Here is a 24,564-nt window from a genome sequence, read left to right on the forward strand (position 1 = left end):
AAGGAATTTTAAAACTTAAGAGAAAATATTTTTTAAATACTAGTAAAAGCGACTAGGATATATGGAAAATCGAGAGGGCGTTACTCTAATTCGTAACATTGGCATATAAGAAATTGATGACTAAAGTAGTGAATGAACTAGTGGATTCAGTAGGTGTGGAAGAAATTATGCCAAGCGATTCAAGACCCCCTTCGTCTTCAGGAAAGTCTGCAGAAGCCCACCAGATGCCAAGCCTATTATGTGCAGGGAGTGGAGTACATGGTACACGTGCCGCTCTAAGCAGGCTTCAAACACGGCCCACACTCTGGGGGCCTGCAGGCCAGAGTGGGGGCGGGGACTGCAGCCTTGCGGGGGCGTGGCCGACCCACCGGGGGTGTGGCTGGCGAGGGGCGGGCCCAGCGGCGGAAGGCGGAAGCTGCCTGAGGTCACCTGACCCGGGAAACATGGCCGCCGCCCCTGGCACCGGGCAGGCACTGATCCTGTGAGCTGCTGGCTGGCCCGGGGCAGGGGGACGGAAACGAGGTCCACGCCGGGGCTCCGAGGCGGCGCGCGGCCCCGCGAGACTCGGGCTGAGGCGGCGTGGCCCATGAGCCGACGCCGGAGGCTGCGCGGAGCCGCAGACGCCCCTGGCCCCGGCGCGGCCCCGGCTGCCGCGGGCTGAGGAGCCGCGGGGCTCCGGGAGGCGCACCCGCGCTGCTACCATGAACCCGGAGAAGGATTTCGCGCCTCTCACGCCCAACATCGTGCGCGCCCTCAACGACAAGCTCTACGAAAAGCGGAAGGTGGCTGCCCTGGAGATCGAGAAGTAAGAGCCGCGGGCCCGGGCGCGGGGAGTGGGGCCGGGGCTCCGTCCTGGCTGTTGCGGGTCCCGCTCCTCCGTGCAGCTGCTCCTGCTTCTGCAGCCAGTGTTGCTGCCCCAAGCTTTAGGCCCTCAGTGCCGTGCTTAACAGCAGGAAATGGGCAGTACTGTGTGATCTGGGCCATATTATTTAACCTCCTGGTATCTCAAAGGGGCTGCGGTGAGAGTGAAGCGATATTGTGTATGTACGGTGCTTAGCCCAGTGCCTGGTGCATGATGCGTCCTCAGTGTGGTCTCTACCAAAACGAGCAAACCCGAGAGTGATCTCCAATGGAAAGGAGGTGGGAAGCGTGAGAATTTGCTATGGATGTTGACCTGCCTCATTTCTTACCCACTTTTTGAGAAGTGAAAAGACAATAAGTTGACCAAATGAAGAAGTCAGGTCCAAAACCTCAAGGCTCAGAGGGCTGGTTGTTTTATCTCTGTCATATCACCCTTCTCCAAAAGTGGAAGGAGGAATAATTTGTTGTTTCTGCAGTCTTAATTGCATATGCAGTAGCACTCTCTTGTCTGTGGGGGCTATGTCCCCAGACTCCCAGTGGATGCCTGAAACCCCTTGGATGGCACCAAACTCCATATATGCTATATTTTCTCCCGTACATACAGATGTATGATAAAGTTTAATTTATGGTTTATAATTAGGCACAGTAAGAGAATATCCTGTCAGCAACACTACTGTTGCACCTTAGGGCTGTTATTAAGTAAAATAAGGGTTACTTGGACGTAAGCACTACCATACCAGAGAGTCAGTCTGATAACTCAGACAGTTACTAAGTTGGTGCATATCATATACAGCATGAATATACAGGAGGAAGAGGTGATTCATGTCCTGGTGGGACATCACGAGATTTCATCTCAACACTCAGAACAGCGTATAGTTTAAAGCTTATAGATTGTTTATTTTTGAATTTTCCACTTAATATTTTCTGAACTGCTGTTGACCGTTGGTATCTGAATCTGTGGATAATGGTATTCCACTATATGTGTAACCATGACCTGACATTTTGCTTAGTTATTTTTATTACAAAGCAAGGTGTTTAACTGGGAACATTGAGATTTTTCTGCTGTTATTTTACACGTGTGTTTTTTTTTCCAGCCAAATCTTTGTGACAAAGGTGGGTAGGTGTTTTCAGAAGAGTGGAAAGAGGCAGGCTGTGAAACAGAAAGAATGCCAGTTTAAGCATCAGGAAATAGAGGTTTTAGTTCTGCCCTGTCCAGTAAGGTAGCCACTGGCCATTTACATTTAATTATTAAAGATAAAATAAAAATTTTAAATATAGTTCCTCAGTCATTCTGCCTGTATCTCACGTAGCCACATGTGGCTGTCGGCTGCCATAATGGACAGCACAGATTTTCGAACAATTCCATCACTGCAGAAAGCTTTGTAAGGGCCTAGTATAGTCTGTTGTGTGATGCTCATTCTGTGACCGCTGGCAAATTCCTTAACTAAGGGTTTCTTAACCTCAGTGCTTTTGATATTTTTGGACAGGTAACTCTTGGTTGTGGTGGACTGTCTTGTGCATGATAGGGTTTTTAGCAACATCTCTGATCTTTACCCACTAGACATCAGTAGCTTTCCATCACTAGTACAACCAAAAATGTCTCCAGACAGTTGCCACATGTTTCCTGGGGATGCAGAATCACCCCAGTTGAGAACCACTGCCTTAACTGCTTTGGTTTCAGTTTCCTCCTCCACTGAAGGGTTTGGATTTTGCCAAGATGACCCTCCCGTTCAGCTCTAAGATTCAGCATGTCCAGAACCACGCTCCTCTCATCAAGCACCCCTTTCTTGAGTGCCGTCTCTCCCCACCGCTGCTTGTTGTTGCCCTAGCTCTCGCCATTGCCAGCAAACTGTACTGCTGAGTATTGCTCTAATGAGTAGGAGACTCAGAACTGATGTACAGACTTGGCTCCATGTCTGTGGTTTTATTGGCTGAAGGTGCAGTGACACCGGTTTTGTCCATCACCCGCTCTGCTTCTCAGAAATGTTTGCTATTTTCATAGCTTGAGTCATTGGTTGAGTCCTTGAATAGAGGTGTTCATCTCAGCCTTATTGTTGCTTCCAGCACATCCTGTCACTCTGTAAGCTGTGCTGGAAGGATTTTGTCTTTAATGGGGTTTGTTTAGTGTTTGACATTGCCTTTGGCTTGTGGAGCTGGGAACGTGAAACGTGTGAGAAAGAATTCATGACATTCGATGATGCGGTGGTGAGCACAGAATGCAGCGTCCAGAGGAGGAGTGGTCCTTCCTGAGATGGTCAGCAGAAGCGGGGGTGGATTGGAGCTGGCGTTTGAGGCCTGGCTAGGCTGTGAAACGAGACAGGAGCTTGCCTGTGGGGTGGCCTGGACAGGAAGTGTCCTCGGAGTAGACTAGCAGGCCCAGTAGGAAGCTGGGTCTGGCTGCAGGGAGGTTGCGCGTGTAGCCAGGCTACGGACTGGAGAGGCAGCCGGCCCTGTGTTGACCCCCTGTGTGTCAGGTAGAGAGTGTGGGCCTGATTCGTGGGACAGGTCTTCCTGCTGTGGCCCCGGGGTGACCCCGAGGGCCCGGCCCAGTGCTCTACAGGCGGATGGATTTGCTGACCACCTGTTCTCAGGGTTTGCCTTCCAGAAGAAACCACTGTCTGTCTTGTTCTCCTGGCTATGGACAGTATTCTCCCCACAAGTGCAGGGGTGCAGACAGCAGAGACTTGGGGTTCCAGAGCCTTGGGACTTGAAGGGGCTGTCGTGTCTGTAGTGACCTGGGTGCCCTGAGCTACATCCTGGTGGGATTCAGGGTGAGGGGCCTTCCAGCTGGTGTGGAGCAGACAGTGGGGTTAGGGGGTGTTGTCCATCTGCTTCCGCTTCCGGAGGCCCCGTTGCCCTTGCCAGCCTGCCGCGACGTCGGTGCCCGTTCTTTGTGCTCTCCCAGCGCCCGGTCGTGCAGCCTTTCCAGTCTTCAGCACTCCCTCAGTGCAGGTCAGACTACACCGCCTGCCGCTGCAGACCGTCCCTACCATTTGTGGCTGCTCACAGAGCAAAGGCCACCCCCTCTGCCAAGCCCGTGAGTGGGCACAGCCTCTCCCCGACCTCTGTCCTTTCAAGCTGCCAAACCGAGTGCCCCTGTCCTTCCTCTGAGCCTTCACTCATGAGCTTCCCTCTGTCTGAGCTTCCTCCTCCCACACGAACACCTACTCATCCCTCAGAACCCCTCTCAGAAGCTGCCCCTCATGAAACCACATCAGATCCCCTCCTCACCAGAGATGCTTCACGCTCTTTCTCTCCTGCCCCCTCCTCACCTTGCACGGTCCTCACCAGATTTCTTTCCTCTTTTGCATGAAAGTCCTCATGGCCTCTCGTTTCCCACCCACCAGATTCTAGCAGAAGCCCCTCAGGCAGGGAATGCGCCCTGTTTGCTGGCTCTCCAGTGGGCCGGGGGACCCTTTCCAGTGGCTCAGCGACCATTTGTGACCTGAAACAAGGAGATGGGCCAGGAGGTGGTTCCAGGAGGGGCTGTGCTGCTGGCCGGGCTGGGTCTTCTGTGGCTGCCCTGCCAGAGCCTCATGGAGGACGTTACTCCTCGTCCTGGGGCTGTGCCTGTGTGGGCTGAGCAGAAGCTCGGCCTGGTTCGCCAGGAGCCTCGCAGGCAGAGGCCACAGGCAGCCCGTCTGGGCGGGAGTGGGCGGACAGCTGCTTACAGTGGCTTTGGTGACCCCTACCTCCTGGGCTCCTCAGGAACGAGAAGACAGCGAGCTAGATCTTTGTGGAATGTAGGAGACAGGTGTGGAAAATCAAGCTAGAAAAAGTCATTCTCAGGTTTTCAGAGTGTATCACCAATGCCATGAGTGGTGTGAAATCTCAAATCCAGTCTCTTGGATTTTTTTTTTTAATGATTTAAAAAAAAAAAAATGTTTGCTGCTGCATTGGCCGGGAATCGAACCCGGGCCTCCCGCGTGGCAGGCGAGAATTCTACCACTGAACCACCAATGCTCCAGCTGTTGGCAGCTGTGTGAGCACCTCCCTTTAACCCCAGGACCAGCCTCCTTGTCCACACCCTGATTTCCAGAATCCGAGGCCATGCTCTGAGGCTGCCACATCACCGCTGCAGAAACAGAAGCTTAGGCTCCAGAGCAGGAGGGGGTGTGTGTGTGTCTTTGATTTGCCTTCGTCCATCAGGACAGAAACCACCTCAAATCCTTCCTTCTCAGTAACAAGAAGCCCACTGAGACTCCAGGGGCTTCTTCTCTGAAGTGTGGTCCCCACTCCCCTGTCCACATGGCATGTGGAGCTGTTTCACAGCTCACAGGCTTCATCACAGCTTCCTGCTGGAGACTGGCCAGGGCTGGGGGTGCACAGGAGTCCCCTGACGGCTGCAGGGCACATGGGGCCTGGCCCCGCAGCCAGGAAGTGGCACATGTGTGGAGAATCCAGCTGCTGGTCACGCTCACCGGGCAGGGAGGTGCGCTCAGCTTCAGAGCAGCCTTGGCTGCAGCAGGCTGGGTGTGGTTGAGGAGCTGGCTCCTGTAGCAGGATCTCTGAGGGAGTCTTCCCAGAAGGAGCCAAAAAAGCAGCCCTGCATTGGCCGGGAATCGAACCCGGGCCTCCCGCGTGGCAGGCGAGAATTCTACCACTGAACCACCAATGCTTTGCTGCTCTTTGGCTCACCTGCAGGGCCTTTCTCAAGGGGCTGTTGTCTGTGGCCACTCAGAGAGCTCTGACCTCACTGAGACTCGTCTGGCCGGGGTCCTGTTTGGGAATCCAGCAGGTTTATTGCACCGCTTAGGAAGTGTGGGCACCTGTGGAACTGCCTTCCTCCCGAGGCCCTTGGTTTGTCCACAGCCCTCAGGCCCCAGGGGTGGGAGGGGGGTTGGTGGAATCACACGCTATAACGGGCAAAGCAGGAGGCCCCCCACAGGCCATTCATGCAGCCTTTTCCTGGCACCCCATCTCTGCTAGTCCTGCTCACCTGATGAGGGAACAGTCTCCTCCCTTCAATCCGTGTCATGGCGTCTTAAAACACAAATGTCTCTACCCTTCTTGTCCTCTCCCCTATTACAGGGGGTCCTAATGCTTTTCTGTTTAATTTGAAACTATCCCTCCGTGCTCCTTCCCACTGCCTCCGCCATGTTAAAAGCCCCCTCTTTCAGACTAAAGAGCTGGGGTGCTCTCCTTCTGTCAAACCAGCCCCCTCCCATGCAGTGCAGCCTCTCCAGGTCCAAACAGAGGCCTGCAGGCGCCACCCCATCACTGTAAACCTTTCACCAGCTCCTCTGTCCTTTGATCTGTCTTCAGCCGCTCCTCCCACACCCTGGGCTCCTCACCCTCCTCTAAGTACACCGTGTGTTTTCAGGGCCCCTGCTGTTAGCCAGGCTCTTCCCTGTGCCTAAGGTGCCCAGCCTTCCTTTCTTCACCTGGAAAATGCCAGCTCCTGACTCTAAGGTCTGACTCAGTTGGCAGCGCCCTGGCTGCCCAGGGAGACTTACCTGCAGCATCTGGCTTCTGTGGTGACACCTGTGTGCTGTGGCTACACCTGCTTGTTGTGTGTGGATCCTGCCTGTTGGATGTGGGCCCAGTTCAGCCCCGTCCCTGGAAATAATAACAGAGAACCGCCTGAGTGCCTGAATGGAGGGCTGAGCAAAGAGTTGAATGAAGGCGGTGGATCACTGCAGGTTTTGGTCCCCAGCACAACATTCACTGCCTTCTCAGAATTGGGGTTGGTCACTGTTCTTTGTTTCATCCTCAATAAGGGGAAATGGAGACCAGAAAACGGGAAGGGAAAGCCAGCCTCCCCCAGTCAGCAGCGGAACTAGGGCAGGACCCGTGACTCCGATTGCTTTTTCTGAGCAGGTCCTCTGCACCCCTCATCCTGGCGCCAGGCCCCGGGGCCAGCAGCAGGAGCAGGAGCAGCCTGATCCCACTGGCCTAAGACCCTCTCTTCTCCCTCTCCAGGCTGGTCCGGGAGTTCGTGGCCCAGAACAACACGGTGCAGATCAAGCATGTGATCCAGACCTTATCTCAGGAGTTTGCCCTGTCTCAGCACCCCCACAGCCGGAAAGGGGGGCTCATCGGCCTGGCCGCCTGCTCCATTGCACTGGGCAAGGTACGCCTTTCTCCTGGAGGGATGCACACACCAGTCATGGACTTGACTGCCCCTGACCCCGACAGGGGGTTGCAGACCCGTGTTTTCCATTGCCATCCATTCTCTGCACACCCCGGGCCAGCAAGGCTGGCTCTGCGGCCTGCTGCCTGGTTCCTGGGCGTGGCTCCTAACCCAAGAGGCCGACTTGCAAAGAGTCTTTGAGCCCAGCCCTCAGTCGAAGGTCTGAGCATCTCCGAGGGAGCCGGGGGCTGGGCTCCCGGGATCCGACTCTTTCTGAGTAGCGCTTGTGCTCCCGCCCCGTCACAGGACTCGGGGCTCTACCTGAAGGAGCTGATCGAGCCGGTGCTCACCTGCTTCAACGACGCGGACAGCAGGCTCCGCTACTACGCCTGTGAGGCCCTCTACAACATCGTCAAGGTGGCCCGAGGCGCCGTGCTGCCCCACTTCAACGTGCTCTTCGACGGGCTGAGCAAGGTGAGCCCTCCGCGCTCCGGCTGCTCTGAGCTCCTCCCCCGCCTCCTGGGCCTGACCCTCGGGGCCTTGAGTGCTGCCTCTCCCCAGAGGCAGGGGAGCAGATAAGCACGTGCTGCCAGGGATGCTCCTTATATGTTGAATCTGATGATACATTGTTAAAATGGGCTTGTATTTGCTTCTCCCCGCATCTCTATTAATTTAATAGTACTGCACTTTACAAAAGCATCAGTCCACCACAAGTCGGGGGAAGACAGTCACTTGAGAGCGCTGACCTCCCTCGTAGGAGGCGAGGGTGGCGATTCCGTGCTGTGAGTTGCGCAGTTGGTGCGACTCTGCTGCGACCCCAGGGACTACAGCCTGCCAGGCTCCTCTGTCCATCGTGCAGACTGCGTTTCCCCTGTGAGGAGAGCATAGCCCGTGAACTCTGGAAAAAGCTCCGCTTAGAATGGCTCTGGGGTCCCTCTTAGCTCATCAGCGCCTCTCAGCCTCACCAAGTTTCCCTCCATCAAGTCGTTTCTAGAGAATCAGTCTCGAAACTGCTCCAGCCGGGGAACACCAGCGGGAAGCAGCCGCGCTGCCGGTGGCAGCAGGCCCTGCAGGCTCCTGAGCAGAGCAGGGCCCCTGAGCGCATCTCTGTGCCTTCCCCAGTTCCGCGCTGCCTCCTCGCCTCCCCCACCTCCCTTCCATCTGTGAACAGGCTCCCCCAAGGCCTTGCTATAGGATTCCAGTGGATTCTTCGCCGTAATAAATTGACTGTGATCCTTTTTCCACCTCTGTGTCTCCCATAGTTGGCTGCTGACCCAGACCCCAATGTGAAAAGCGGATCTGAGCTCCTAGACCGCCTCTTAAAGGTATTAGTACTTGGTCCCCACTTTTAGCATTTCCTTCTTCCATCTGTCTGTGGAGCTTTGAATCTCTATCATTGGGATGTTCTTCCTAATTAAAATAATTTACATACAGTAATTGAGATAATATACAGTTCTGAGTATATAGCAACAGGATCAAAATACAGAGCCGTCATCGCCCCTAGTGTTCCCACGAGCTGGCCCACCCTGCCCCCCGTGTCGGGCAGTGTATGCTCAGCTCACTGGGCATTCAGTCCAGACCGCAGAGATGTAGGAAGGGTTTTGCCTTCTCATTGCTTCTGTTCCCCTTGATTCCCTCTTTCAGTCCATCTTTGCTTGTCCCTCAGCCTGCCTGACACAGGCTCTGTCCTCCTCTGTGGCCACCTGACCCCTGACGGCAGGCACTCAGCCAGGTCAGGCTCCCCAGCCCCCAGCAGCTCATGTGCCTTTGACCCCCAGGACATTGTGACGGAGAGCAACAAGTTTGACCTGGTGGGCTTCATCCCCTTGTTACGGGAGAGGATTTACTCCAACAACCAGTACGCCCGGCAGTTCATCATCTCCTGGGTAAGATCTGGCCCTGACGCCGTTTCTGGCTGCCCGTGAGCCTGCCCTCTGGCCCACCTGGACGTGTCCCAAGGCTGTGGAGGCGCCTCGCTGTTGCCCTTCCAGGAGCCCCGATGGCACATGATCCCAAAACACGTTTCCTCAGCTCTGCCCCCAGAGCCCATCACGTTTGCCTCTGAAGCAGATGGGGCTCCTTCCTCGTCTCCAGAAACACCCAGATTTCTCTCTGAAGCCAGCCTCTCCTGCTAGTTGCCTGCCTTTCCCGAGGGTTCCCTTCTCCTCAGGGCCTCTGAGCTGCCTGGGGGTGAGAGCTCCGTTTTCCTGCACGCTGAACAAAAGCAGCTGCAGCTGGCACACTCTCCCCCATGGGACACCCCAGGGCGCCTCCTCGCCAGCGGTCCGAGGAGGCGGGTGCTTGGGCCATGACCTTCCCTGACGGTCTCCTTCCTGGGTCAGATCCTGGTGCTGGAGTCCGTGCCTGACATTAACCTGCTGGACTACCTGCCAGAGATCCTGGACGGGCTCTTCCAGATCCTGGGTGACAATGGCAAAGAGATCCGGAAAATGTGAGTGAGGAGGGGAGCACGGAGCTGCATACGCGTCCCCCACACACACGCACAGGTGCCAGGAGGACGTGAGATTCACTCTCCTCTTGGCGCGTGAGCTTCCCGCTTTGGGCCGCCAAGAGCACCTCCTCCCCCAGCCTCTGAAGTTATCCCTTTGACCTGGACGCCCGCGCCAAGCGGAGCAGAAACAGCATTGGGGAGGCTCCCCGGCCCAGGTGGCAGGGCTATTTCCCTTCTCCTTCTCTCACTGCAGGTGTGAGGTGGTCCTTGGGGAGTTTCTGAAGGAAACGAAGAAGAACCCCTCGAGTGTTAAGTTTGCTGAGATGGCCAACATCCTGGTGATCCACTGCCAGACCACGGGTAAGCACGTGGCGGCCCCATGGACCCCCTCCTCCTTAGAAGCCCCCCTCCCCGTCCTGGACAGAGTCCTAGCGGCAGTGAGGGGCCCCCGTGGACCCCCTCCTCCTCAGAAGCCCCCTCCCCACGTCCTGGACAGTGCTGGCAGGAGTGAGAGGCAGTGTGATGGGGGTCCTGGAGCCGTGGGGCCCCGCGGACCTCCTCCTCCTCGAAGCCCCCTCCCCGTCCTGGACAGAGTCCTGGCGGGAGTGAGAGGCAGTGTGATGGGGGTCCTGGAGCCGTGGGGCCCCGCGGACCCCCTCCTCCTCGAAGCCCCCTCCCCATCCTGGACAGAGTCCTGGCGGGAGTGAGAGGCAATGTGATGTGGGTCCTCGAGCCGTGGGGCCTTGTGGGAGAGATTCTGGTTCTGTCAGCATGGAGGCCTTTTCACTTGGTCTGGCCCTAGAGAGGGGAAGACCTGGAGGCCTTGCTGGCAGGCTTGGCATCAGCACCGTGAATTGAAATGCTTGGAGGCTGGGATCGCATAACTGTTTGTTTCTATTAAGTATCAAACCACCACAAAATGTAACTCCTTCTCACCACAAAATGTAACTCCTTCTCACCACAAAATGTAACTCCTTCTCACGGCAGTCCCTTGTTACTGACCTCAGGCTTCAGGTCAGCTGGGCAGCCCTGCTCCCCTGTGCCAGGCCAGGGCTGGGGGGGATCCCGTGCCTCCGGTCCTCTGGAGGGTGGGCTGAGGCCGATGGTCTGCCGTGTCACTCGTGTCTGGCTGTCCGGCTGTCACCCGTGGCCAGCGGTGACTGTCGTTCCAAGTATCTCATCACCCAGTGGGCTAGCCCTGGTGCGTTCATGTGGGTTCAGTGGGTTCCAGGAGACAGAGACGTCAGTGAGGCCGAGGCTTGAACCATCCTTTCTCCCACCTTCTGTTGGCCAGTGTCGCAAGGCCACCCCCGGACCGGGAGTGGGGGAATAAACTCCCATTCCTGATGAGAGGAGCCGCAGTGCCCCGCTGCGGGGAGTGGACACAGGAGAGCGGAGAGCCGTGGCTGCTCTCACGTGCCCCGGTGCCCACGGAAGGAAAGGGCGAGAGCGCGGGAGTCCCGGGGGGCTGGGAGCCATGCCAGGCCTCAGCCCCGCTGCAGGGCTCCAGCGCCTGTGGGCGTGTCGGTGGGCACCGCCGCACTCACCCCAGAACCCCGTCCCCATAGATGACCTGATCCAGCTGACGGCCATGTGCTGGCTGCGGGAGTTCATCCAGCTGGCCGGCCGCGTGATGCTGCCCTATTCCTCGGGGATCCTGACCGCCGTCCTGCCCTGCCTGGCCTATGACGACCGCAAGAGGAGTATCCTTCAGCCCAGAGAGCGGAGACAAGGGCAGCCCTGAGGGGCGTGAGATCACCCTGGGTGGGGAGGGGGCCCAGGACCCACCACGCCTGCAGACACCCCTGGAGCAGGAGGCAGAGTGGAGCGTGGCCTGGGAGGGCCCAGGCGGCCTGGGACAGGGCTGGCGCCGCGTGCCAGAACCTCAGCTGCGTCCTCAGAGATCTAAGGGGCTCACCCAGGCCCGGGCTGCTGAGTCTCTGCTCCCCTGTGGGGTGAGGGCTCAGGGAGGTGACAGGACAACCCCTTGGGGCAGCAGAGTGGGCTGTCCAGCCTGGCTGCAGCCGCTCCTTACATCGGCGCACTCAGACATCAAGGAGGTGGCCAATGTCTGCAACCAGAGCCTGATGAAGCTGGTCACCCCCGAGGACGACGAGCCCAATGAGCCCAGGCCAGTGGTGCAGAAGCAGGCAGGCCCCAACCCTGAGGACTGTGCAGCGAAGCAGGAGGGGCCAGCCAGCGGTGAGTAGGCTCTGCCTCCTGCCCCGACCTCCCAGCGAGGGCCCCCGGGGCCCAGAGGTCAGAGAACTTGACATGGGGTCTCCCTTAGCCAGCCAGGGCTGTTCCCGAGTCTCAGCCCCTAGCTCTGGGAACAGCCCGGCAGGTGGGAACTGCTGCCTTCCTCCTGCAGGTGGGCACAGAGCAGAGGAGTCCCACCACCAGCGTCCAGCAGCTCCCAGGGGCAGGGGTAGTGTTTGAACCCAGCTGCTGGCCTCCAGAACTGTAGCTCTGAGCCCTTTCTGCCCCAGAGAGCATTCATTCTTTCCTTAGTCTTGTTCTGAGCTCAGCTGCAGTCGAGGTAGAGAGGCGTGGAGCCTGGCAGGAGGGCCGTTCAGTCTGCAGGCTCAGCTGAGTCTCAGGGGTGGACATCCAGTGACTCAGGAACCGCCTGCCTTCCTCTGCCACTCCTTCTCAGGGAAGGGGGGCGGGGTTCAGACCAACCCAGATGTGGTTCATTCCGTCCTTGGAAATTCTGCTCCTTTCCTTTAACGTTAATGTCTTGTTTATCCTTCACATGAAGAAAACTGCTTTTATGCCTATTGGAGTCTAGAGTTGGACTCTCTAAATGTTGAACTCTGAGACTTTTTTCCATGTCTCTGACTCTGTCCTCACCGAGAGGTCCCCGATCAGCTCTGGGATGATGTTCTCCTTTGCAAAATCAGCCGAAGACTAAACTGATGCAGAACCTACTGAAATCTTTAAGGCTAACGGATGGAGGTCTGGAACTTGGCCTCCAGGAGCCAAAAGAGTTCCCAGAGCATTTTGTCCCTTTGGTTTCTCTTGAACCTCAGAGCAGAATGACAGGCACACATGTCCTGTGCGTGTCCTCAGGGGGCTGGCCTTCTAGAACGGAGCAGCACAGAGTGCTGGACCGTCCCAGGTGTCAGGTTACAGCAGTGCCCCGTCGCCGCGAGCCAGCGCAGCAGAACAGCTGGGGAGGAGGAGCGCTCCGCTGGAGCATTGGTGGTTCAGTGGTAGAATTCTCGCCTGCCACGCGGGAGGCCCGGGTTCGATTCCCGGCCAATGCAGCTCGCTTAACCTTTTCGACAGCTTTCCTAAGCCTTCCTCAAACAGCTCCCTGCTCAGGAGAATCTTGGTCCTAAATCAAGACACATTCAGGCAGCTTGGTTCCAGATTTTACTGCCTCGTAAACAGCACTTCAGCAGACGCAGAGCTCACTTTATAGTAGTTCCCAGAAATGGCACCGGCGAATTCTGGGGCTCCACAGCCACTCCAGACCCGCTCAGCTGGTCACCAACCACCACTTTCCCAGTGTGCCAGCAGAAGGTGCCAGCAGTCCGAGAGAGTCAGCATTTCTTTCCTCAGTCCCCGGCTTCAACCAGCGCTGACGCCGACGCTCACTGCCCATCTCTTCCAACCCGCGAATGTAGCAGCTTCCTGCCTGGTCTCTCTCACTTGGTGCCCCCATCCCCCCCAGTCTGGCGAGCCCCCCAGTGAGGCCTGGCAGCCAGGCCCTCTGCACGCGAGTGCACGCACGCTCACAGACGCACGCCCCCTCGCTGTCACATGCACGCGCTTCTCCTTCGCCCCTCCCCTCAGGGCTCCGGTCAGGGCGGCTGGTGCTCAGTTGGCTGCCCCCAGCCCCCTCTGCTTGCCCTGGCTCCCTGCCCCGACCCTTCTGCCTGAGGAGTCCACAGCGCAGGGTCCTTTCTCTGATTCTGAGCTCCCCGGCACTTGGCGCCTCCTCCCCGTCCCCCATGACGTTTCCTGATTGTCTCGGGCGTCACAGTCTGCACTCTGTGGTCAGACCTGCCTGCCTGCGCATCCTGCCCTGCCGACTTCATGTCTGTCGCCCTTGGACAAGCCACTTGGCCTTTCTGTGCTTCAGAGTTCTTACTCATTGCCTGGAGCAACAGTGATAGTGCGGAGCCGATGGTGTGGCTGTGAGTTCCAGAGACTTTTTGCATGTAGAGCGCTCAGCGCATGGCGTGGGTCACATTCCCAGTAACAGGTGCTTCCGTGTCGAGTTGTTTTAAGGTCTGTTTATAATGAGACCCACCACTTGGCAAGAGTGTCAGGGGCAGGACTTTGGCTCCCTTGCCTTTTAGCATTAGCTTTGCCCAGGTGGTAATGGGCCTCTGATGGGTCCTAAATGAGGGATTGTAGTGGTTTAGGGATGAAAGTTCAAGCGGTGAGTGAGGAACACAGCTATAAATACAATTTCCAGTGGCGGACCGCTGACCTCCGTGGGTGAGCGTTAAATGGAGTCCACCCATTTGCAAAGCTTTGATGGGGTTGGGTGTTATCAGCACTGCCGATCCAGGTGACTCAGATCCAGGACCTGCCTGCAGAGAGCTCAGGGTTGGATCCTTAGAGGAGTGATCACAGGACATTGGATGTGGCCACAGCGGACTGGGGGCACCCAGCCTGGCTTCGTGGAGGGTATCTGAGCTGACTCTTCTCTCTCGTTCCCTTCTGCTCTCCTTTACCACCCTCATTTTCCACTCTGGTCACGAGAAATGCACATTCCCTGGAGAGATTTTGGAACAACCAGATGCTCTTACTGGGAGAAGGTGAAGAGTAAACACCTTAAATACATTCACTGTTTGGTAGATATCAATACATTTGGCAGCATGTAGCAGAACATTTAAGAATTTATCCTCAGGAAACAGAGACGTGGGTCAGGTTTTCCGTTCTAACCCCTGAACACACATTGGCTGCTTTATTGTGCTCACAAGACTCCGGGGAGGCCCTGGCCTCAGCACGCTGCACAGGTGAGGCAGTGCAGTGAAGGCAGGTGGCCTACCCAGGAGTCACACAGTGAGAAGGCAGGGGAGCCAAACTGAGACCTGGGCCCAGGGGCTCCTGGGTCTGGAGATTGAAACAGAAGGGCAACTGAAGATGCTCAGCTTGACTGGGAACCCCAGAAGCACAAAGTAAAACAGTCTCATTTTTACTCATCGATTTGGCAAATACTGTAAAGATCACTAGTATCCCAAAGCTTCCAAGGTAGAGGGTGGGCTGAACAACTGCTGGCATGTGTGTGGACCCTTCCTAAAGGCCAGCCTGGCGAGGTCTGTTCAAGCCGCCCGGGTCTGACCCTCCTACTCAGCAGCCCCCTCTAACGGGGTTCTGGGGAAGTGCCCACACTTGTGCAAAAGGAAGCAGCTGTGAGGTCTCAGAGTGAAAATAGGAAACAGTGGAAATTCATCTGCAGCCAGTTTTTAACATTGTATCATTTCATCTGAAAAGGCGTTCCCAGCAGGTGGGAGGGAGGGAGTCCCCCAGCAGCAGGGAGCCCCAGCGTGTGGTTCCTGGCAGGCCCACCCAGGCTGCCCAAGGTGTCTGCCTCACCTTCCCCCAGGCCTGTTCAGGTATTTGGACTCTTTCCTGAAGCAGCTGCACCGTTTCCCATTTCTACCAGCAGTGTATAAGGTTCCAGTTTCTCCGCCTCCTCACCATCACTTGCTATCAATATGTCTTTTATTTAATGGGTGTGAAATGGCATCTCATTACAGTTTTGATTTACGTCTCCCTGGCGGCTTGTGATGCTGAGTGTTCAAGAAGTCACTTTTAACATCTGTTGCCCTTTAGCCAGCAGCCCCTTCTGAGATTTCCCAGATGCGTTCAGCACTGATAACCCTGCTTGTGAGGTCACTGTGCCTGAGAACCTACAAGCATGCATACCATCCAGAAGCTTCAGGGAACCACTAGGCATTGGGTCTTCAGGGCCCCAAAGCCGCATCCCTCTCCAAGAGCCAGAATCAAGGTGTGGGATACTAGAGGGTCTGTGTGTGCTTGTGAGCAGGGGCCTTGTTCTTCTAAAGGCCCCGGTGACCTTTATTGTGATGCCTCGTTCCTCTTTCTCTCCCCAGGAGGGCCTGATGGTTCTTGCGACTCTCGCTTCAGTAATGGCCTCAGTGTCTTCACTCCAGCCAAGTAAGTGGTTTGCTATGGCCAGAGTTGTTTGTGGAGAGCTAGCAACCTACATCTTTTCTGGGCACGGGAGACCACAGCAAACCCTGAGGCAGACTCTGCTCAGGGCCAGCACTTGCAGGACACAAGCTGTCTGATGAGGGAGTCCAGAGGACACTAAAGAGCCCACCCCACCTGGTTCTGGGGGACATATTGCCTCTTGGGAAGGACTGGAGGCTGTGAGAGATCAGTAAATACAAGGTATAAGAGTGTAGCTCTGGGCGACTCAAGGTAAAGAATCCGCCTGCCAGTGCAGGAGACCCAGCTTCAAGCCCTGGGTCAGGAAGATCCCCTGGGGAAGGAAATAGCAACCCACTCCAGTATCCTTGCCTGGGAAATCCCATGGACAGAGGAGCCTGGCGGGATACAGTCCGTGGGGTCACAAAGAGCCAGACAGCACTTAAGAGACTAGACAACAATAAAGAGTGTAGGTAATGCATGGTGACCACAGGGGGGGCCTTGTGGACGCTTTTGCCCAGCCCCCTTTGCTTGTCCAGGATAATGTGAGGCCGATGCAGCTCTCTGGGAGCACACGCGGTGATTGACTGAGCCGGAGTGTGCACAGGCCGGGGGCGCTGGCTGCAGTGGCGCTGCCTTCCACGGGGGGGCGGTGCAGGCCAGGCAGGGAGGTGGCCGCCCCAGGCAGCCACGCCGCGCTCTGCAGGCGGATGACGATCCCGGGCAGCTGCTCCGCGCTCTGCAGGCGACGGTCCGGAGGGACTGGTCACCACCCTGTCCCAGCCTGAGCCCCAGGACTGGCCCTCGGCCCCGCTTTGTTGGGCAGAGCTGGCTACGGGGCTGGAGTGGATGGAGGTCCTCCTGTAGGGGGTTCTTGCCTCTGAATCCAGCCCTGAGCACGGGCCCTGGGGACACGGCACTCACAAGAGAAAACGCATGCTCATCCCCAGGAGACTCTCTTCTCCGCAGGCCCTGAGGCTCTTCTCTCCGTCCACATCGTTTTCTCACTGACTCTTCTTTCTCGGGACCTTGGGGGTGTTTTCCGAGTGCTGACTGTGAATGTGGACTCTTCCTAGGGTCTCTCCCACATTGCTGGAGCAAGCCAGTGAACACCGTTCGTTTACTTGTTTTCAGTTCGTTGTCGCACATCCAGAGCTTCTGTTCAGCCCTGCAGTTTCCCAGAAAAAGACGTGGTCCCTGAGCTTGAGGTTTTCCAGTGTGGGGGCAGAGACGTGAGCAGGAAGTTATGGGGAAGGGTGGTGACGGCTGTGCGGGGCTCCGAGGGCATTAGGGCCAGCGCTGGTGCCCCGCCGAGGCCCGCTGGAGCACCGGCTGCCAACCTCGAGCGCTCGGGGAGGCCTTCCTGGGCCCGGCCAGGCCCCGCACTCTGTGTTGCATCGGCGGGTTCCGCAGATGTTTACATTTAAACCCCACAAGCTCAGTAGCAGTGCTGTCTCCACGTCAGGGGTGAGGAGGGACGGGAGGTCGGGGCTGCTGTAGAGACTGGGTTTAGGAGGGTCTGAGGTGGGCGCAAGGAGATCCAACCAGTCCCTTCTGAAGGAGATCAGCCCTGGGATTTCTTTGGAAGGAATGATGCTAAACCTGAGACTCCAGTACTTTGGCCACCTCATGCGAAGAGTTGACTCATTGGAAAAGACTCTGATGCTGGGAGGGATTGGGGGCAGGAGGAGAAGGGGACGACAGAGGATGAGATGGCTGGATGGCATCACTGACTCGATGAACGTGAGTTTGAACTCCGGGAGATGGTGATGGACAGGGAGGCCTAGTGTGCTGCGATTCATGGGGTGGCAAAGAGTCGGAAACGACTGAGCGACTGAACTGAACTGAGGTGAGCGCAGACCAGTCAGGGTCACTGGCACGTCCCGTTTAGACAGGGTGGAGACTCAAACTGAAGAGGTGGCAGGATATGGAGAAAGTTGATAGGCTGGAGATGTTTTGAAGGTAGAATTGACAGAATTGGCCAACGGATGGAATGGAGTCGGGGGCAGGGGGGGATGAGGGGAGGGGACTTCTAGATTCGGGGTTGAGCCAGCTCAGGGCATCCTGGTTTCGTTTCCCAAGCTGAGCGGGAGGAGGAACGGGTGTGAGTGGGCCCGTCGAGAGCAGAGTTCAGGGCAGCTCTGGGCATCCCGCCAGAGCAGGTCAGGAGGCCGGTGTGGATGTGGGGTGCTGGAACTCGGGAGAGGTCTCGATGGAGATGCAGGCAGGCTCGCCCGCCCTGCGGAGGATCCGCTCCGGGAATCGGAGGACCCTGGCAGGGAGGGCTGTGTGGTCTCAAAGCCCCTCCGGTAGTGTGAGAGGACAGATGCGGGCAGGGGGCAAAGCTGGTGGCAGGAAGGCCTGGCGCAGCCTCGTCATTAATCTAGGCCACAGGGAGGGGGCGGTCCAGGAGGACCAGAGATCGGCTGTGACCGAGGCCCCGTGCAGGGGGCACGGCTCCCCCTCCTCACTGGGGAGACAGCGGTTCCTCTGCCCAGAGGCGGCCCTGATTCCTGCACTGTGGCCGGGAACCCCTGGCTGGAACCAGGCCTTGCTTTATACCCATCGTTCAGCAACAAATGCTAAACCAGCCTTTGAAATTAAAAAGCCAACGGAGAACACGCTATCTGGTGCTTTGTTTCCCTCAGACGGAGGTTTCCTAGTGGCAGCTGCCAATCTGAGTCACTGGCTATGCCAGAGAGGGGGGCGGCCCCAGAGCTGGGAACCTGAGCCCAGCCCCTCCCGCTGGAGGCGGCAGCCAAGGACGAAGGCTGGGGTGCCTGCTCTGGGCAGTTGGTGCTGCCCAAAGCTGGCCTCTCACAGGGTCCCTGGGAAGCACAGCTCAGGCTGCGGGGTTCCGACGCACGCTCACCCCGGGCACTGCCTGCACAGGTGGGCTGCTCCCACCGCATCCAGGCCCACCGAGGGCAGTGGCCCAGGGGGTACCCCTCCCATGACAGGAGCATGCCCACCTGGCAGACATGGTCAGCAAGGTGACAGTCTGGTGAAAGCTCTGGGCTCTGTCCCTGTACACGAGACTAGGTGTGGTGTTAGAGGACCAGTGTCATCGGGGGCATTCAGTATGGGTCTCCTCGTATAGCTGGCTGCCGCAGGCAAGCAGAAAGATCTAGAAATCAGTGCTTCCCAACGTTTAGTACCTGCTGATTGAAAGATGTGATAAAGATCTTTTATTAAAAAAAAAAAAGAACAGCTCTGAATTCAGAAACAGTTCCTTTTTTAGACTTACTTTTGTTCTAATTTGATTAGAGCTGTAACATTGGAGTGCCATAAAGGGTTAGCTGTTACAGAAATAAAGTGCTGCTTCCCACAGAGACGCACTGGGCTTTATCAGGATGTATTAGTAATATCAGAACCTTTATTCCTGAAGTCAGTATTTTGACAGTCACAGTAGCGCCACACATTTGGAAGTCATAGTACATGTACACGTATGATCTTCATTATGAGAAATAAGTGGTGAGAATAGGGTTTTGCTGACACCATGAAATAATTCAGAAGCCCCCAGGGCCTGCAATGCAGGAGACCCGGGTTCAATCCCTAGGTCGGGAAGATGCCCTGGAGAAGGAAATGGCAACCCACTCCAGTACTCTCATGCCTGGAAAATTCCATGGATGGAGAAGCCTGGCAGGCTACAGTCCATGGGGTTGCAAAGAGTTGGACACAACTGAGCAACTTCACTTTCAGGAGTAACTAGACTCTCTGGAACTGGTACAGAAATATGTTCTAAGCTTTGAGTGAGCTCTGTTCCGTTCTCTGGGTAGGGTGAGCCAGGGTAGAGGGTGCCCACCTCTGGCTCCAAACCAGCAGCTCAGAAGCTGAGCACCGGGCACAGCGTGCCGCACTCGGAAGAGCCCAGGTTCCAGAGCCCCAGCTTCGCACGGAGCACGCACCAAGCCCAGACAGCGCAGCCAGCCCTCCGGTGGGGTAGCTGAGAGCAGCCCCGCGGAGGCGGGATCATCCGCTCTCCTTGACCCTGGCACCCTGGACTGTTCGGCCTCCCGTGCCCTTCACCTCCAGCCAGCCAAGGGACGTGGGAGCCCGGGAGAGCATCCCCGGCTGAGGGAGGGGCGTGCCAGGCCTCCTGGCCTTGGGCAGGTCCTGTAGCGTCCCATCTGTGCACCAGAGGGACTGCCTCACATGACCGAGGGCCTGTTGGCTGGTTGAAGCTAACGCCCACCTCACCGTCCGTCTGGGGTGCCCCTTGTCTGGGGAGGGCCGCTGTGGGCACCTAGGGTGCCGCCCGCTCTCACACCGGCTCCGTAACACCCTTCCTTCCTTGTCTGGCCCCAGGGCAGTGCCAGTCACAGGCTGGCCCTCAGTGTCTGTGCTCGGTAAGACACGCTTAGCTGGCCTGCAGCACCTCGGGATTGTTGTCAGTTAAGGAGCCCAGCTGCCCAAGGGACTGTCTACCCTGGCCACCTGGGGCCACTGGGATTTGGCCCACCGACCCCCTCCCCCGGGATGAGCAGCAGCTCCCTCGGTGTCCCCCTCCCTGGGAAACAGTGCTGCCGGAGTGCTTGAGTGCAGCGCGTTAGGAGGCAGAGCCGTGCGGTGGGCAGGGCCACCCTGGACTCAGATGCCGCATTCAAACTGCCGGCTCCACGCTCCGCAGCCACGTGGTGTGCCCGGGTTACTTAGTGCCTCCGTGCTCTGATTGCCTCGTCTCCAGACTGGGAGTCACACGGCTGTGGGCACAGGGCCCTGGGGGGACATAAGCAGGGCTGTGCGGGCACATGGCTCAGCACGAAGTCCAACGCAGGGTGCTTACCCAGAACCTGAGCTCTCGTTTCCAGCGCCACCACTGTCCTTCCTGCTCAGTGTTAGAGCCTGACCCCCAAGGTTCGTACACTCCACGGGGCCCGGACTGCAGGTGGAACGGGGAGCTGGGCTCGGCACTGCCTCCCGCCCCCCAGCAGCTCAGGGCACAGCTGTGCCAGGTCCCAGGGACCCTCCAGGCCTCCCCCAGAGGGCTGTTTCAGCCAGGAAGCAGCAGCAACCTGCTGGGTTTGGGGCCCTCGTGGCAGCTTCTGCTATGGAGAGGGATTCCCTGGGGCCCTCGGCTCACAGGGTCAGGAAGGGGCTTCTGATCATTCCCCACTGCTTTCCGAGCTCATTTCGTTAAGACCTTGGGCTCCAGGAAGGTGTCTGGAGTGTCTCCAGCTGTGGGATCCTGCCCACCCAAGGAGAGCTTACAGAGCACGCCAGGAGGAGGCTAGTGCGATGGGGCAAAGCAGGACTGGGAGGTCAGACGGGGAGAGGGACGTCTGGGAATTGTTAGAGAAGAAGACGAAATGCATGGGCAGCCCTGGAGGGCCGCTGCTGAGCCGTGCTGTGCACGCTGGGCACCCCTGCCCCTCGTGACCGCTGCACGCGCCACGGCCAGTCTGAGCCGAGGACGCTGAGGGCAGGAGACACGCGGGTTAAAAGACTCAGGATGCTGCGAAGCGTGTGACGGAGTCTGTTGCTAACCTGTGTGTTGACTTTCACATTGATCCTGTGTTGAAACGACATTTGGGGCGTATTGCATGAGTGGGTGCTCAGCCGCGTCCGACTCTTCACGACCCCATAGACTGTGGCCCTCCAGGCCCCTCTGTCCATGGGATTTCCCAGGCAGGAGTACTGCAGTGGGTGCCATTTCCTCCTCCAGGGGATCTTCCCGACCCAGGGATCGAGCCTGCGTCTGCTGCACCTCCGGCATTGGCAGGCAGATTCTTTACCACCGTACCACCCGGGAAGCCCTTGGGGTGTATTGGGTTATTTAAAATATATTGTTACATTTAACTTCACCTGTTCCTTTATACTTTCTAATATAAAGCCAAAAAACATGAAATTCCGTATACGACTCGCATCATATTTCTAATAGACAGTGAGAAAGAGAGAGAGGTGAAGAACAGCGGGTTCCTGGGTGGCTGAGACTGTCTGGGAGCCTGCCTTTGCCACCCTGGACTTGTCTGTCTGTGCGTGAGTTTCCCCATCTGTCCAAGCTGCTGAAGAACCCAGATGCTTGGCTGTCCTCGGAAGACCCCAGCACTTGCAGCCACATGGCTCTCGGGGAGCCTCAGCAGCAGCCCCTCCCCAAGGCTTGGTCTGCTGGGCGGCATCCCTCACACACCCAGCCCCCAGGCCACCAGAGGCTAGAAGTGCCCGCTCGTGCCCCCAAAACGAGCTCCATGGGGAATCATCAAACCATGTTAAATAGCACTTCCATTTAGCACTTAACAGAGCTCAGAACCCTGCCCTTTAGGAGTTCACATCAAATGAGCTTCAGAGAGTCTGCAGGCGAATTGGGAAAGCAAAGGCATTGAGTTCCTGACGCAAATGAATAATTGAGCAATCTGGAAATACCACGGAAGACCGTTTTGTACAGGCAGGCGATGGCATCCTGCGTCAGAGGGGAAGGGAGCCCCTCCCGACACCCTAAGGCCCCCTTGTCCTTGCCAGCCCCATCCCGGAGAGCCCCGGCCTCTGTCTGGGGGCCCCACTTGGGTCTGTTCTGGAGGCACCCAGCCTTCCTGGGGCTGCTTGGCAGGACTTTTCTCTGCCTGGAGACCAGCAAGGCTTCGGGCCAGGGGAGCAGGGAGCCTGCACCCCGTCCTAGAGCGCAGGCATTCTGAGCAGGGTCCAGTCTACAGGCTGAGCCTGTCACCACCTTGCTGCCTCAGATGAGAACATTAACAACTTCAGAGGCGGCTCTGAAGGCCCCTCGCCCAGGCCGGCCGCTGTGCCGAGGGCCCTGCGTGTGACCGGGTGAAGCGCCACGGATCCTCGTTGGAGAAGTGGGCTTCGGGTGCCTAGGGCAAGGCCTGTGTTACTTAGAGGTGTCCCTGGGGCCTTTCCCTGGACTCTCTGGACAGGGAGGTTTTGTTTCATTGACAGGCTCTGGACGTAATGCGCTGAGGGCGCTGAACTGCCTTTCAGCCATGAGGTCCGCTGGTCCCAAGCTTCTTGACATCAGAGGTGTCCACCCTTCTGCACCTTCTCTGGCGCAGCCCAGTGGTAGAAAGGGGGCCGCGGGGGGCTGCCCAGCGTACTGGCGCTCCTGCCGCAGCGTGGGTGTCCACGCTCCTGCCTGGCAGAGCAGCACCCGGGCGCCCTGTGTGGGGGATGCGGGGCCGGGGCGCAGCTGGGGAGGGGCCTGTGGGCCTCAGCCCAGCTCCCTCCTCATCTCACCCGCAGCGCGGAGAGGGCCCCAGTCACCCTCCACCTGGACGGGATCGTGCAGGTGCTGAACTGCCACCTCAGCGACACGGCCATCGGCATGATGACCAGGATCGCCGTCCTCAAGTGGCTCTACCACCTGTACATCAAGACCCCCCGCAAGGTGAGCCCTCAGGCTGGGGTGGCGCTCCGGGGTGGTCTGCAGGGCCTGCCCGCGCCTGGCAGAGTCCTGGTCGTTCCCGTTCTGGGGAAGCCCTGAGCGGCAGGAGCGTGGCACGGTCCTGGGGTGGGAGGCCCTGCCGCTTGGCACTCACACGGCCCCTCTCCACAGATGTCACGGCACACGGACAGCCTGTTCCCCGTGCTCCTGCAGACGCTGTCGGACGAGTCTGACGAGGTAGGTCCCCGCCCTCCTCGGGGCCCTGGCCGCCAGCCTCCCTTGCTGAGGGCACGGTGTAGCTCGGAGGGGCTTATTTTGCTGCTGTTCTCTTAAGCCAGCACCCCTAAAGTCCCCCCATTGCTCCTGTGTGGTGAGGAGCAGCCATCAGGGAGAAAGCTGTGTCTCCTGTCCTCTGGGGAGTAAAGGCTCTTGCTCTGCGGGCCTTTCTGATGAGCGCCGGGTCTGAGCGGCGAGGAAGCCAGTCCGGCAGGGAGCCCCCGGTCCCCATGAGGACGAAAGGAGGGGCGGCAGGAAGCCTGAGGGCGAGCTCCGGCCGCCTCGCTGCCCAGGGCCGCTGCCCGACCCTGCATCTCGGTTTCCTTTTTCCATCCAGTGGGGTAGTGACAGTGCAGAGGGTGTGAGAAATGTCTCCAAAAACGCCAACTGCTGTGCCTGGCAGCGGGTGAGCCCTTGGAGCATCCGTTGTGATTCCTTTCAGCTGGACTCCTTTCTGGCCTCCAGTTTGAACTTGGACCCTGAGTCTTTGCTTTTGTTGGCGGTCACCACAAGCTAAAGAGAGAGGCTGGCCCCCTCTCAGGCAGTGCCCCGAGTGTGGAGACCCCAGAGTAGGGTGGGCAAGGGCTGTACCCTCAGCCTCCCTGCACCATGCCAGTGGCGTCCTGCCCAGGAACCTTCTTGATTGGACGTCCCGCCTCCCTGCTGAGGGGCAGGGCTTGCAGCCGGGCATCGCCTTCTGCCTGGGGGGCATCCCTGCCCTCCGCCCATGCCTGCTCTGGGCTTCATGCTGGATGCTGGCAGCCCCGGCCCTGACCCGCCCTCTCCTGCCCTCACCTGCCCTCCTCTGGGCCCCGTGAGGCAGCAGGCACTCGCATCTGCAGACCTCCCAGCACCGAGCAGGAGGGGATGGGACCGGGGAAGAAGGAAGCGGGACCCGGCCCGTGGCTTCCCGTGCAGGAGATGCCTTGGTCTCTCCTGGGCTGGCCCCTGGCTTGTAGAGTCCTAGGCAGCCAGCTTGCAGCCTGACTTTGCTCCCTGACCCTGAGCCACAGAGAGATTCAGACAGGCAAGTGTCTGCCTCCAGGTCCCATCAGGTCCTCTGTTTTTCCTGAACTCACCCTCCTGCCTGTCCACCACATACCCGTGTACACACACACACACACACCCCACCTACACACACACACACACACATACCCCGCCTCCCCCCCCACACACACACCCCGCCTACACACACACACACACACACACACCCCGCCTCCCCAGCCCCCGCCCACTGCAGTGCAAGGCCCACACACGCACACACCCACACACAAACCCCGCCTGCCGCCCCACCCCCCCCCCCGCCGCTGCAGTGCAAGGCCCAGGTGGACATGGCCCGGTTCTGCGTGAATTAGGACTGACTCACTGCACACTCACGGCCCTCATTTCAGTACAGAAAGGGAGAAAAGAACTTTGCTGATTGGTCTTTCC

General features: G+C 58.0%; 1 protein-coding gene and 3 non-coding genes across 5 annotated transcripts in view; 2 read left to right on the forward strand and 2 right to left on the reverse strand.

Annotated features, from left to right (window-relative positions):
• The first annotated feature begins 370 nt into the window (after window positions 1–370).
• The window catches only part of VAC14 (VAC14 component of PIKFYVE complex), a 78,522-nt gene continuing 54,328 nt past the window's right edge, over window positions 371–24,564 (forward strand). Inside the window, exons 1-12 of one of the 2 annotated variants that reach the window (XM_069549547.1) lie at window positions 371–805; window positions 6,784–6,934; window positions 7,241–7,408; window positions 8,197–8,259; window positions 8,713–8,820; window positions 9,277–9,386; window positions 9,640–9,746; window positions 10,955–11,089; window positions 11,436–11,588; window positions 15,464–15,527; window positions 22,716–22,860; window positions 23,029–23,094. In XM_069549547.1, the coding sequence (XP_069405648.1) occupies window positions 702–805; window positions 6,784–6,934; window positions 7,241–7,408; window positions 8,197–8,259; window positions 8,713–8,820; window positions 9,277–9,386; window positions 9,640–9,746; window positions 10,955–11,089; window positions 11,436–11,588; window positions 15,464–15,527; window positions 22,716–22,860; window positions 23,029–23,094 (1,374 nt within the window). In that variant the 5' untranslated portion in view covers window positions 371–701. The remainder of the gene's footprint in view (window positions 806–6,783; window positions 6,935–7,240; window positions 7,409–8,196; window positions 8,260–8,712; window positions 8,821–9,276; window positions 9,387–9,639; window positions 9,747–10,954; window positions 11,090–11,435; window positions 11,589–15,463; window positions 15,528–22,715; window positions 22,861–23,028; window positions 23,095–24,564) is intronic. The other variant, XM_069549548.1, reaches the window with a different exon arrangement.
• TRNAG-GCC (transfer RNA glycine (anticodon GCC)) lies at window positions 4,754–4,824 on the reverse strand. Its single transcript has one exon. It is a non-coding gene; the product is annotated as a tRNA-Gly (tRNA).
• On the reverse strand, window positions 5,409–5,479 carry TRNAG-GCC (transfer RNA glycine (anticodon GCC)). The gene has a single exon. It is a non-coding gene; the product is annotated as a tRNA-Gly (tRNA).
• TRNAG-GCC (transfer RNA glycine (anticodon GCC)) lies at window positions 12,585–12,655 on the forward strand. Its single transcript has one exon. It is a non-coding gene; the product is annotated as a tRNA-Gly (tRNA).

This window comes from Ovis canadensis, chromosome 14, assembly GCF_042477335.2.
Source record: "Ovis canadensis isolate MfBH-ARS-UI-01 breed Bighorn chromosome 14, ARS-UI_OviCan_v2, whole genome shotgun sequence".
NCBI lineage: Eukaryota > Metazoa > Chordata > Mammalia > Artiodactyla > Bovidae > Ovis > Ovis canadensis.